The 12,233-nt window shown below is 41.8% G+C and overlaps 1 protein-coding gene across 2 annotated transcripts in view; it reads right to left on the bottom strand.

Annotated features, from left to right (window-relative positions):
* The window catches only part of NCAM2 (neural cell adhesion molecule 2), a 322,723-nt gene extending 311,181 nt beyond the window's left edge, over positions 1 to 11,542 (bottom strand). For both annotated transcript variants that reach the window (XM_074858117.1, XM_074858118.1), the window contains exon 1: positions 11,394 to 11,542. In XM_074858117.1, the coding sequence (XP_074714218.1) occupies positions 11,394 to 11,445 (52 nt within the window). In that variant the 5' untranslated portion in view covers positions 11,446 to 11,542. The remainder of the gene's footprint in view (positions 1 to 11,393) is intronic.
* Between the last annotated feature and the right edge of the window lie 691 nt (positions 11,543 to 12,233).

Here is a 12,233-nt window from a genome sequence, read left to right as displayed (position 1 = left end):
ATGGCTCTTAAAGTTCACTCTATCTCCAGGAAACAGTCCAATTGACCTTTGTCCAGTCTTCAGTGTTCTTACGACAAAAAAATAAAAAACAACTCAGTGCTAAACACAAAAGACCTGTCATGCAGAAGATACCTCTAAGTAAGGCTTGTCATCCAGTTTTAAGAATAAAATCTTTCAGAGTCATTATGTGGAGCTTTGTGTGATGCTGTAACAGACAACTGGACTATGAAAACAGAATTTTATTTTTTAACAGCCACCACCACCAAAAAAACAAACAAAAAACCCACCATGACCAAGGAGAGAAGAATCTCCTCTTTGATGAAAACATGCACCTTCAATAAACATTAGGTGTTCCTTCCTTCCTGCTGCTTGAATTTCCCACCTCTTTTTTTTTCCCCCATTACAACACTTTTTTCTGATCAAGTGTTCACAAATGTAGTTACAAAATTCATTATACCATTTTCATAGGTAAAAATAGAACATCACTGCAGAAATGGATTGTTCTATGGGTTGACAGATAGAGAGATGTTACTTAATAACTACAGGTCATGTAATAGATTCAGTGTGGTTATGAACAGAAAAAGGTTTTCTGCAGGGCTAACTTTCATTGACTTGGGTGTAAACAGAGGCTATCTAGTATTCAGTGGGCTTCATTCTCTGGAAAATAGTCAAAACCACTTTTAAGGTGCATTAAAGCAATACTAACATTCACTAATAATTTAAAAAATCAAGTAAGTTAGAATAGCTTTTATAATATTTACATGATAAAGTCTTTTTCTTTTAATTTTTCAGTCCACTCAACAGCTACAGTTGTCTTTCCGGATTTAAAATGGGCACAGAAGAACGTATATCAGAACTCCATCTAACAGCAAAAGTACTTTTCTCTTGAAAAGGGCTATTTTTTTGTTTGGTTTGGTTGTGGTTGTTTGCTTGGGTTTTTTTAATGAGATCCTGAGTAACTAAGAATGCAAAAGACAGGATTCATAGGAAAGTGTATTTCTTTTCATCAACATTTTTACAGGAAACAATAGCTTCCCCAGCCAGATCTGCTTTTATATATAGCAGATAAAGTGTTCATTCATGTACCTAGGACAAAACCATAAAATATGGCTGTCAGTGTTGCTTGTGAAGAGCTGCACAGAATGAAGCAGCTGGTTCTTGAGGTTTTAGTACACACCTAGGAATCTTGATTTCTACTAATGTTTGCAAATGATACAGAAAAAGTGAATATAAGATCAAAATCCATTTTAAAATAAGCAGCATGTAAGTAACCCAGGCACTCAGAACTGAAAACACACTACCGTGACATTAAACAACATGTAAATTTACTTCTAAGAATGGTAAAAATCACAATAAGTCTACCAGGAGTTTAGGAGAACCATATAGAAAACATCACCTGTGAGAGAGTTCTCAAATGCAGCAACATAATTCTGTATGTACACAGGCTGTATAAACCAAAGACACTCACAGAAATGTAATGTAAAGGTGATGGGGAGGATTATTTTGACTAAATGCTAAAAGCTGTTGAACCCAATGTGTAGAAATGTCATAAACTGGCACCAACCCATGTAACATCTAATCACTCAGACCTACAGGCATGACCTGAATACTGAATGTCCAAGAAACAATCTTGACTATTATCACAAAGCCACAGACCAAACCAAACAAGTAAATCAAAACTCTCAAAACCAAAACTGTATGATGAATTTTTATATTGAATGGTAAACTCCCCAACACAACTATGACCTGGGCTGCAACAACTAAGTGACCGTAACAATTAATTTCATGAAACTCAACTTTCTCATATGTTCCCAGAGGGGCAAAATTAAATCAGTAGCTTACAATACTTACAATGTGTCTTTGGTTTTATTATTAAAAAAACACAAGAGAAAAAATCCTTTTTTCTCATGTACTATCTTGAATAGAACCTGGCACACCAGAAGATCCCTTTAGTTCTTAGCTCTTCTGTGCTGTTGGATTAGCCCCACACTTTTTTAGCACTACTTTATAAACATGCCCACTACTTAAATATACGTAGAGTTAGAGCTTGATTTTCTATTCTTTACTAAATCAAAATTCCCACATACTCACATGTGAGTTATACAACTCCTGAAAGCTTCAATCAGACCCTGAAAGCTGCAATCAGTACAAGCCCCGAAACAGTATTCTTGGCACACAAGTCTCCCATCGACTTCAGTGGGAGTTCCATGGCTGCAGGGTGTGCACAGTTCTGTCAGCAGAACTCATCTCGCTTAACATGATTTTCTTAAAATAAACTACACTTGAGATAGATGTAGTATTCATATTATACCATAGACAGTCTTCATTTGAAAAAGTCAGCTCTTGTTTTTTCGTAAATCTAAAGTTAGGTTATTATTCCCCAACACAGAAAGCACAAGAGTACATGAATTACTGCATTATTCATTACTGATGGCAGTGCCCAGTTGGGTATAATTCCTCTTGAATTTCAAATCCCAGATAAGATTTACAAAATTAGAATTCAGGAACAAAAAGCAAATAGAAAGCAACAAAAGCTTTCTATTGTGAAATATGGATGTCTGATACAAAATCATTCAGGTGATTAGCAAAAAGCACAATGTTTCAGTGTTGTGCAATTATCTTTGTAATTCTCTACTGTTATATATGCAAATAAATCATTTAAGGCTGCATTTTCTAATAACAGTTTTCTTCCACTTTCAAAGAGATGCAAGAAAAAAGTTTCAGACATTAAAAAAATGGAAAAAAGTGTTTGACTGCTCAAACACTTAGCCCCCACCCCCTTGTAAGGCAGAACTTGCAACACTGATTACAGTGCAAAAGAGATACTTACAAACAAGGAGGTTTTATCAATCAGCCTGATGCAGATCAGTTTAAAATTCAAGTATTTCACATTACCATTTGTTTAATTAAGATAGCCATTACCAAAAGGCTAGGAAAATGAATAAAATACTAAAAAAAAAGTAGGACAGAAACACCAAACAAAACAAAAAAAAGTAATTAAATCGCTAGAAAGTCCATGAATATAACCTGTAGCTCTGAGCCCGTCACACAAGAGATGGGCAGTTTCTCTACAGTAAAGACAATTATGAATGTCATGGAAGAGTTGAGTAAGGAATTGTTATTACTTCATTACTTGCAACACAGCAACTAAGGGACTGAACTTTTTTTTTTTCAGGCTTCTTTCAGCAGTTTTCCCTTGTTTAAGTTGTTGACGCAGTGTACCAAGTAGATCAAAGTATTGACAGGTTTAAGAACAAATTTAACCAACAAAGATCTGCCAAGATTGTTAAGAAAGATCACACAGATATAACCTGACATATCCCTGAGTGTTGTAGGGTGCACTGACAGAAGTATCACACTGTTCTTGTTCTGTACTTATTCTGTTTCTTTACAATTCTTGCCTTGGGTCTCTGTTGGATTAAGGTCACTGGAGTACATCGATCTTTGTTCTGATCCAGTAAGCACATTAGTTTGAGTATGGGATGTTCAAGAACTTTAAAAATAATGCTGTATTATGTTATTCCCGTTAACTGGTCTTCAGTACATTTAACACATCCCCCTTTTCTACCCTCTCCTCCAAACTCTGGATCCAGTTTATTTTGCTTTGACTAATTAAGGTAACATAATGACATAATAACACTGTAGTTTTGATTACATCTTTCCTGTTATAATAAAAGAAGAAAATTCATTTCATGTTATCAGTACAGAAAAGTATTCATACTAAGAGAGAGCATTACCTCTCCCTACCTGTTTATCTGCAACACATGCCACAGATCTCCTACACTGCTATGTCTCCCTCTTTTTAAATACTTATTATTTTAAGCATAGACCTGGCTTCATACAAGCCAAATTCAGCTGCAGTACAAAGGTCTACGAAGTTAATCGGTTTGAAATTGCTTGCAGCTTGACTGAATATGGTGCAACGTGTTTTAGTAGCAAGAAAATTGATGGCAATGATTTTTTTTTTTTTAAATAAATTCATAGTATGCTTGAAATGGCACCTCTTGGGCAAAGTGATGAGCACAGCAACTTCTTGTATAAATTTCATATATGAAGTCTGTGGTGGTTTAGCCCCTGCCGGGGTCTGAGACCATGCGGCTGCTGCCCCTCCCCCACAAAGGGAGTGAAATACAAAGCCCCGAGGCTGAGATAAGGAGAGGTTTAATACAACAGTGCAACAGCAACACAACAAACAGCAACAATAACAGTAACAATAATAATAATGAACAGAGCAAAATATCTACCAATACAGCAGTGAGAACAGAGCAAATCCCACAGTACACGCGGTAACCCCTTGTCCCGCTTCGGCACCAGGATGTGACCTCTGCAGGGTATCTGAATAACCCGGCTAGAGCTTCCCCCACACTGCTGGGGAAACTTAACCCTATCCTGGCTAAACCAGGACAAAGTCCAAGTATGGTCAGACAGCTGGTATTGCTACTTAGGCTACAACTGCAATGTAAATAATCAGTTTAATATTAGCTAACTGGAAAGGTCATTCTGAAAAGGGAATTTTCATTCATAATGCTAATAAATTATTCATATGCTACAGGTACATTATGTACTACTTTGGATTTTGCTGAATTATGAAGTTATTCATCAACCTTTGTCTGCTGTTTAGTAATAATACTCAGGTAATTAGAACACTAAATAAAAAGCAGCGTACCCTTCTAAAGTCACAATAAACATTTACATAACTGAATAAAGAGAAAGAAAGCCACTTCTACTCCTCTCTCCTTCATTTTTTCTGGAAAGGAGCCACTACATCTTAAATAAACATACATTAACATGTCCATGATTTATGCTTTTTATGGAAAGCCAGTTCTTGGAGGAACTCATAGTACTTGGATAAGAAAAAATTTATTTCTGTAATGCTAGGCAGGACCAATGAAGAAGCTGACAAAACCCTGTGGTACTTAATGTTGCTTCCCAAGTTCATCTGCGTGCTGTCCATGCACAAACTGGCTGTTTCCGCTAAGATTATACTTAGATCACGGAAACTGGTGGCAAACAACAGCCTTGGTTAGTAGATCTCCAGGCTTACCAAAATTACTTGTTCAAAGAGGTTTTTAAAAGACTTGATCTCTTCATCCTATTTGCAATGCTTCTTGTATGTTATTATTAAAGAACAGGTGAAATCAAACAACTGCTTTTTCTTTTCTAAAAGGAGCAAAAAACAGGTAAAACATTTCAGAAGGTGTTTGGGTTTGGTTTTTTAAATGCTAATAGTGTTCTTAAACAGGCAGAAACTGTGTAATGAGTTTTAGTTGATACACTTTGTTGTCTACCTCCTTCCCAAATTAACCTACTTGAGACAGTAAAATAATTGCTTGTAAAGAACTGGTCCTGTTTGTTTCTCATGCAAACACAAACTTAAGGTAATGGAAATTCTCCTCTGACTAGAATCAGTAGAGTTTTGCCTCAATGCTCATAGTCATCTTCATATTTAATAACCACTTTATAAATAACTAATTCTGCAGTAGATCTTACTTTACATTTATAGTTCAAGACACCACTCCCATGTCACATCATTAACAATCTAGGTTTTGATGCACAGATGCAAAGAGAAATTTTCTGTTAATCAGAATTTCCTAAATCATAACACCAGCATAAATGGATAGTATTGTCCCATCTCATGCTATTTCAAAAATGAAAGCTGTTTACCTCCTGCCATTTCAAGACATGCTTTCACATACTCCATAGCTCCAAAACCTACTGAAGGCAACTGACTCCTGCTCAGTGTGACAGCCTCTGGACTAGTGCAACCAACAGTGCTCCCATGGAGCTACTCAAACACAGGTTACTCAAAGGCTTAGTTAAACAAGGTTTTCTAAAAAGTAAACTTGTGCATGCACATGTATTCTTTGTTTCCTTTCCACATAATTTTTAAGTAACTCTAAATACTTTCCCAGTATGAAAATATTTTAATTTCATAACATGTCACCACAAATATCTGTAACCAGATAAATGACTCTCCCTGTTTATGTTTTTTATTCCTCTAACTCTTTTATTCTTTTCAACTCAATAAATTAAGATGTAGATTCTGAATTCTTCTGCAGCAGAGCAAATCAGAAAATGTCTTCTCCACTTAACAAAGTCATCAGTCAAATGATAACAACTAATATAAAAATTTAGCCATATAACAAAAATAAGAAGCTTGGTACCTTTATTTTTGAAGATACCCCATTCAAGGTGTTATAGCATAACACAAGACATCTGAAGAATATCTTGCTATTTCAAATTAATTCTTTTCATTTTCCTGCTATCCTTTAAAAATATTCAAATCCATACAATCACAGTATTACGAGAAACTGAGCTACAAAAACAATAAAAAGATTTTGTGAAAGAATGCAGAATTATATTGCTGAAGCTGGACATCCTCCGATGAAGGAGGATGAAGTAACTCCGTTGAAGTAACAACAAGTAGTGCTCTGAATGCTCTATTTAATATTCAAAATTATTCTAAATTTTAAATTAGTTAGCAAAAATTGAATTATTTTAGTCAAATACCCAAACTAGAAAGCAGTTAAATACACTAAGGGGGAAAAAAGAGAAGGGATGGGACATTATTACTAGGTCAGAATTAGGTCATGATTAATTAAGTCAAAACAAAAAGTGATTATAAGATATATGAGATACCAATAGCCCTGGAGCTAGCCTATCAGACTCCAGTGAGCCTTCAGATTTGAATATATCAGGATATCCATAAGTTTTCTCTCATGTTTCTCCTATTTCTGAATTTCAAGAGACATTGAAAATAAAATTCAAATGACCTGTGACACGTAAAACCTCAGGATATGCTTTGTCAAGTATACTGTCCTTTTTTTATAAAACAAATCTCTGTGTTAAAAAACAAACAAACAAAAAACCCAAATAAAACATCTGGCATGAATTAGTTGGTATAAACTATTTAAAATATGAATACCAGTCATTATCCAGATTCTTTATCTGGAAAAGTCTATGTCGTACTCTTTCAACAATAGATTTTCAACTCGAAGCACAAATTACAGTGTAGTTAAAACATGTTTCCCAAAATGTCATATTAACTTGACTCAATTTTGCTGGTATCAAATGACATGTGCTGAATGTAACTGGGTGATTACTGGAGTAAATTGGAAGAAAATCAGTAAGTAAACATGAATCACTTGGGAAAGGTGCCTCAAAGAAAAGGTCAATGAAAGGGCAAACAAATGCAGTATTTGTTCAAAATACTTGTTGAGAAGGCAGCCATGAAAGGCAAATCATACATAAATTATCCATAACACTCCAATAACATTCCCATAGATAAAAATTAGTTACCTAAACAAATACATGAAACGTGCTGTAAGAAAAAAGACCAAGTCAAAATTATGCTATTCAACCTCTTAGAATAGACTTTAAAGCTTCATCTCTATGACTTTATCTTTCATATATTCATGATTTAGAGCCACTGCAAACGATAAAAATATCTCCAACTCCATTTTGTATAGGAGTGCATGAAACAAAACCTTCTACGTATTTCTCAACCATCCATTCTTAAGTCAATCTTTTAGAAAACCTCATCAGTCAAGGTTTACTTTCAGGCAGATATTTGATTCTCATCTTTCCCTAAAGAGGAGGCTAAAACAGCAAATCACATTACTTTTTCTCTGATTTTTTTTTTTTTTTAAGGGTGAAAAGGAGAAGGGACAGTAGTAGATGTATTTTAATCTTAATGCATTTGTATAAATCAAGCAGTAGCAGAAAAGAGTGGTTAGCTGAAGTCTCAGGTTCTTTCAGGTTTCAGTATACAATTGGAATAAAATATTAGTTTCACTTAATCCAGTAGACAAACTCATCGATTTAAAAAGTTCCAGGTTTCCTGGATTCCCTACACAAAAAGCAGAAAGAAGCAGGATTCTAGAAAGTGACTGAACTGTGGTGAATAAGACACACATGCTGGCATCTCTTTTGGGGAATGCTCCTTAATAACAAACCATCCCTTATAAGCACTTGTAAAGAGAAGCTCTTCAGGAAAAACAAAAACAAACTCAGTATCAAAGCACTGAAAAGAGGAAACTTAAAGCACAATGACTGAACGAGTATACACTCCTATGAATCTCCTGGATGAGCAGAAAATAGATTAAATTCTACAAGTAAAATGTTTCCTATTGCAACTTAACAAAAATTTGCTAACATAAAGAAATGTGTATTATGCAGAGTGGTAAAAGAAACAGGATTTTGCAATCTGGGAAGATGTCCATTTCATCCACTTTAAGTCAGTGTCCCCAGACACTGGTAAAAACCAATAAAGCCTTCTCTTCTAAATGTTGTATCACTACGTTAAGAAACCGATTTACAGAGTGGAGTAGGGTATTTGGGGGGGGGGTGTGTGTGTGGGGGGGTGTATATTTTGTTTCATTTTCTATTAAAGCAAAGCTAATTAAATTTGGGCCTTCCACTCTGGATGAATTGTCTGGACAGCTTTGAAAGGTTAAGAAAAAATTCTTTTGTTTTAGAGTAATAACGCTGTCAGTTAAACTCCTCCCTTGTGACGAAATTAGGAGAAGGAATATTTGGCCCTGGTAGATAATTATGACATTCACAAGCTCTTAACTGAAGGGGCTGGGGGAGGGGGTTGATGTCTGCTACTTGTTTTCAAACTGCTCTGATTTTCTGAAATGGAACAAATACATCACAGTTCCCTCTCCCCAGTCTTAAATACCAGCACTTTCCAAAGAAAAAGCTTCAGTCTTTCTTCATTAAATCTACTGCAGCTATATTCTTAGAAATACAAAACCTCAACATAAGACTTTCAATATTTCCAAAGCAAATGACCCTAATCTAGTTACCGGCTTTTTCTTAGCCTTCCACACTCTTCTTTATCTCTACTTTAACATCAGAAAAGTCATAATCATCATTTAATATTCAAATAACATTGATTTTCTTAAAAACAAACAAAAAAAACCCCTCACAAACACCACAACCTTTAGTTGATGATGTAAGTGTTCCCCGCCACTGTATTCCCAAAAGACAATAAACCCCAAGAGTTTTTGGAATGGCCTCTCAAATTATTTGAATCACTTCAAGTAATTTTCAAGATTACTTCAAGGAGGTGACAAAAAAATCACAATAAATCCCTCACCATGATGATGCTTATCAAAATTTAAAACAAGAACACACTAGAATTATTCCTCTCCCTTAACAACCTAAATGGAAACATTTTCCATATGCAGATGTCTTCCCACTCCCATTTACTGTCCCCTGCTGTGGACTGAAGCTGCAGGTTCCTGTTATTTCTACAGCAAATTCCAAAATCTTACTATTCCCCTCACCAATACAGTTCATTGCCTTTATTTAAAAAAAAAAAAAAAAAAAAAAAAAAAGGGCTGGTTTTTTTAAATTGAGACTAATAGCAACTTATTATTAGATTTATTCAGCTTTCCTCCTCTTCCTTCCACCTCCCCCTCATATCTATCCCCGTGTAATTTTTAAAACTCAGCTTAATAGCACGTAGAATTTCACTCCATTATTTATCTCCTGACATTCGTGATAGTAAGATACCAAAACTATGTAATCCTCCTACGCTGCAGTAATCACACTTCACAAGCTAGCTTTCTACCACTCCTCCGTTAGAGGAACCACAGACCACATCTCTATACACATTACACCTGGGTACATCAACACAAAGCCCAGAGGAAGCTTTCCCGTTCTTCTGCTTTGCCACCCCAGTGCTGGCTATGCTGAAAAGCCTCCGAAGCGGTTCCGAGCCGCCGCTAATCAGGAGACCTCCAGAGCTCATCCCGAGGCGGCAAAAGCACAGAAGCAGTTCTACAGAAATTGAGAGCATCTGGTGGCTCTTCGCTACTCATCACCGAGACAAGACGTCTGTATGGTATGAGATTTAGCGATAAATGCACCGAAGGAGACCTTCAAAGCTGCAGGCTTAATATCTCAAGGCATAATGCCCTGCCCACTCCCCCTTCCCCTTTTCTCAAGCGCAACAGATCTCACTACCCCCTCATAAGACACCGTGTAGCGTCTGGGCGACATGCTCAGCCCCGGCGCTCCGGAGCGGGTGTGCCTGCACCCGCCCGCCCCCCGGAGCCCCCCCCGGGGGTGCGGGGGGGTGTGTGGGGTGCGGAGCCGCCCCCGTCCCGGCACGGGGCAGTGCCCGGGCACCGGCGGCCGCCGACCGTGGAGCTCTGCCGCCCCCTGCTGGAAGGCGGCGGCAGGCGGAGCCGAGGGCGGCCCCGCCGCTCCCAGCCCTCCGCCGGCACCCGGGGCGGGTCGGGGGGTCTCGGGCTTCCCACCCCCTCGCCTAAAACCGCCTTCAAAAGGCCCCGGGCGCGGGCGCCCGCCCCCCTCCTCCAGGTGCTGGCGATGGAGCGCTGCCGGGAGCCTCGCAGAGGGCACCCCCCACCGGAGGCGCGGGGACCCCGGCCTGGCCCCGAACGGACGCTGGAAACTTGCCCCAACAGCCCGAGGGGCCGCGACGTCCCTCGCCCGGGGGCAACCTCGCCGCGCCGCACCGCGCACGAACGCGCCCCCGGCGGCCTTTCTCCTCCCCGTCTTCTAAAGTGGCACAAATCCTCAAGTAATCGCATCGGTGACATCCTCAATAAATTTCAACACACACATACCCCCTCAGAAAAAAAAAAAAAAAACAAACAAAAAAAAAACCAAAGCGAAATCCCTGGGCACAGCGCAACCCCCAAGCCCGTAGGCGCTGTACGGAGATGCACATACATATGCAAAAGGCGAACCGTGCCCAGAGGCGCAACCCCAGCGCGCCCCGTCTCCGCGCACACCTGCCTCCGCCGCTTTATTTCGGGGCGAAAAGTCTCTGCATCCGCGCACACGCCCGCGGCCGTACCCCGCCCCCCCCCCCCCCCCCCGCGGGAGCAGGGGGCTCGGTGTCCCCGCGGGCGAGGGACGGTCTCCGGCAGCAGAGAAGCCCCGACAGGCAGACTTCAGGTCGGGTTCTCGCTGGCTCCGCCGGCAGCACTTCGCTCTGGTCCTGAAAATGAAGCCCACGTTGCCCTCCCCTCAAGCAGACGCGTATTTTAAAGCGCGATCCCTGACACATTTTTTTTTTTTTAATCGCTTGATCTCCCTTCCACATTTATCGCCCAAAATCAGGCGAAACCCCATGCGAAGCAGTTAAGCGGACTTGGCACCTTCCAGCTTTTTTTTTTCTTCTTCCTCATAAATGACACCTCTTGAAGACTTAAAAAAAATAAGGGCGGGGGGGGGGGGGGGGGGGCGATAAAGCAAGTTTGAGGTCCTTTTTAATTTGGTTCCAGGGTGACACATTGCTTTATTTTTTCTCCGTTTCTTTTCCGGTTATACGTTAACCTAGGCGAGCAGGCAGTATAGGTAAGAATAATAATTAAAAATATTTTTTTTATAAAAAAGGGCAGCCCCGCTCCTACCTTGCCCGCTACTGAGGAGCAATCCGAGCAGGTAGAGAGGCAGGAGGCTCATGTTCAGGAGCTCGCGCCGGTGGACAGTTCCAAGTTGGAGGTGCTCGACCAGCCCAGGCAAACCCCGCTGCCGTCCGCGCAGCCCCGCACCCGCGGAGCGCCGCCCGCCAAGTGCCTGCCAGCGCCTCCCCGTGCCGCACTATATCGGGGAGGCAGCGGCCGCCGCGCAGGAGGCGGGCACACGGCGACCCGCGCGGATCCCTCCGCGCCACACGCAGGGCCGCGCCACCGACGAGCGGCGGCGCCGGAAAAAATTCTTCCGCCGCTCTAAGAGGCGGCCGCAGGCTCGAAGCTCGCGTCCCTCCCTGTCCGCCCGCCGGCGGCCCCGCGGGATGGGGGCGGGGGGGGGGCGGTGTGAGGCAGCTCTCCCGCCACCGCGGCCCCTCGGAGCCTGATCCCCGCGCCGTCTCCCGAGGGGAGGCAGCCTAAAGGGAAAAGCGGCGGCTTGGCTGAGGATCCTGCCGGGCAGCGCCAGCCCCCGGGGCAGAGGGAGCCCAGGGCGGCGCTCGGGCTGCGGGCGCTCGGGGGGGGGCAACGAGGGGGCTGGCGCGGCCCCGGCACCCCCGCTCCACCCCCCCCTCCCCGGTAGTGCCCCCCCACCCCCCACCCCGTCAGGGGGCGGCGGGCGCGTGCCGCTCGCTGCCGCGAGGCGCCGTCGCGCGGGAGCGGCGCGTGCCGGCGGCGGCCTGCGGGGACGTGCCGCGCGGCCGCGGGAGCCTCGCGCGCGGGCGCGCCTGTGCGCTATGACGGCGCGGTGACACCTGCGCCTCGAGCTGCCGAGGTGACACC

The sequence above is a fragment of the Strix uralensis genome, chromosome 2 (genome assembly GCF_047716275.1).
Source record: "Strix uralensis isolate ZFMK-TIS-50842 chromosome 2, bStrUra1, whole genome shotgun sequence".
NCBI lineage: Eukaryota > Metazoa > Chordata > Aves > Strigiformes > Strigidae > Strix > Strix uralensis.
Note: the sequence above shows the minus strand (reverse complement) of the source record. Positions and strands in the feature narration are given on the sequence as shown.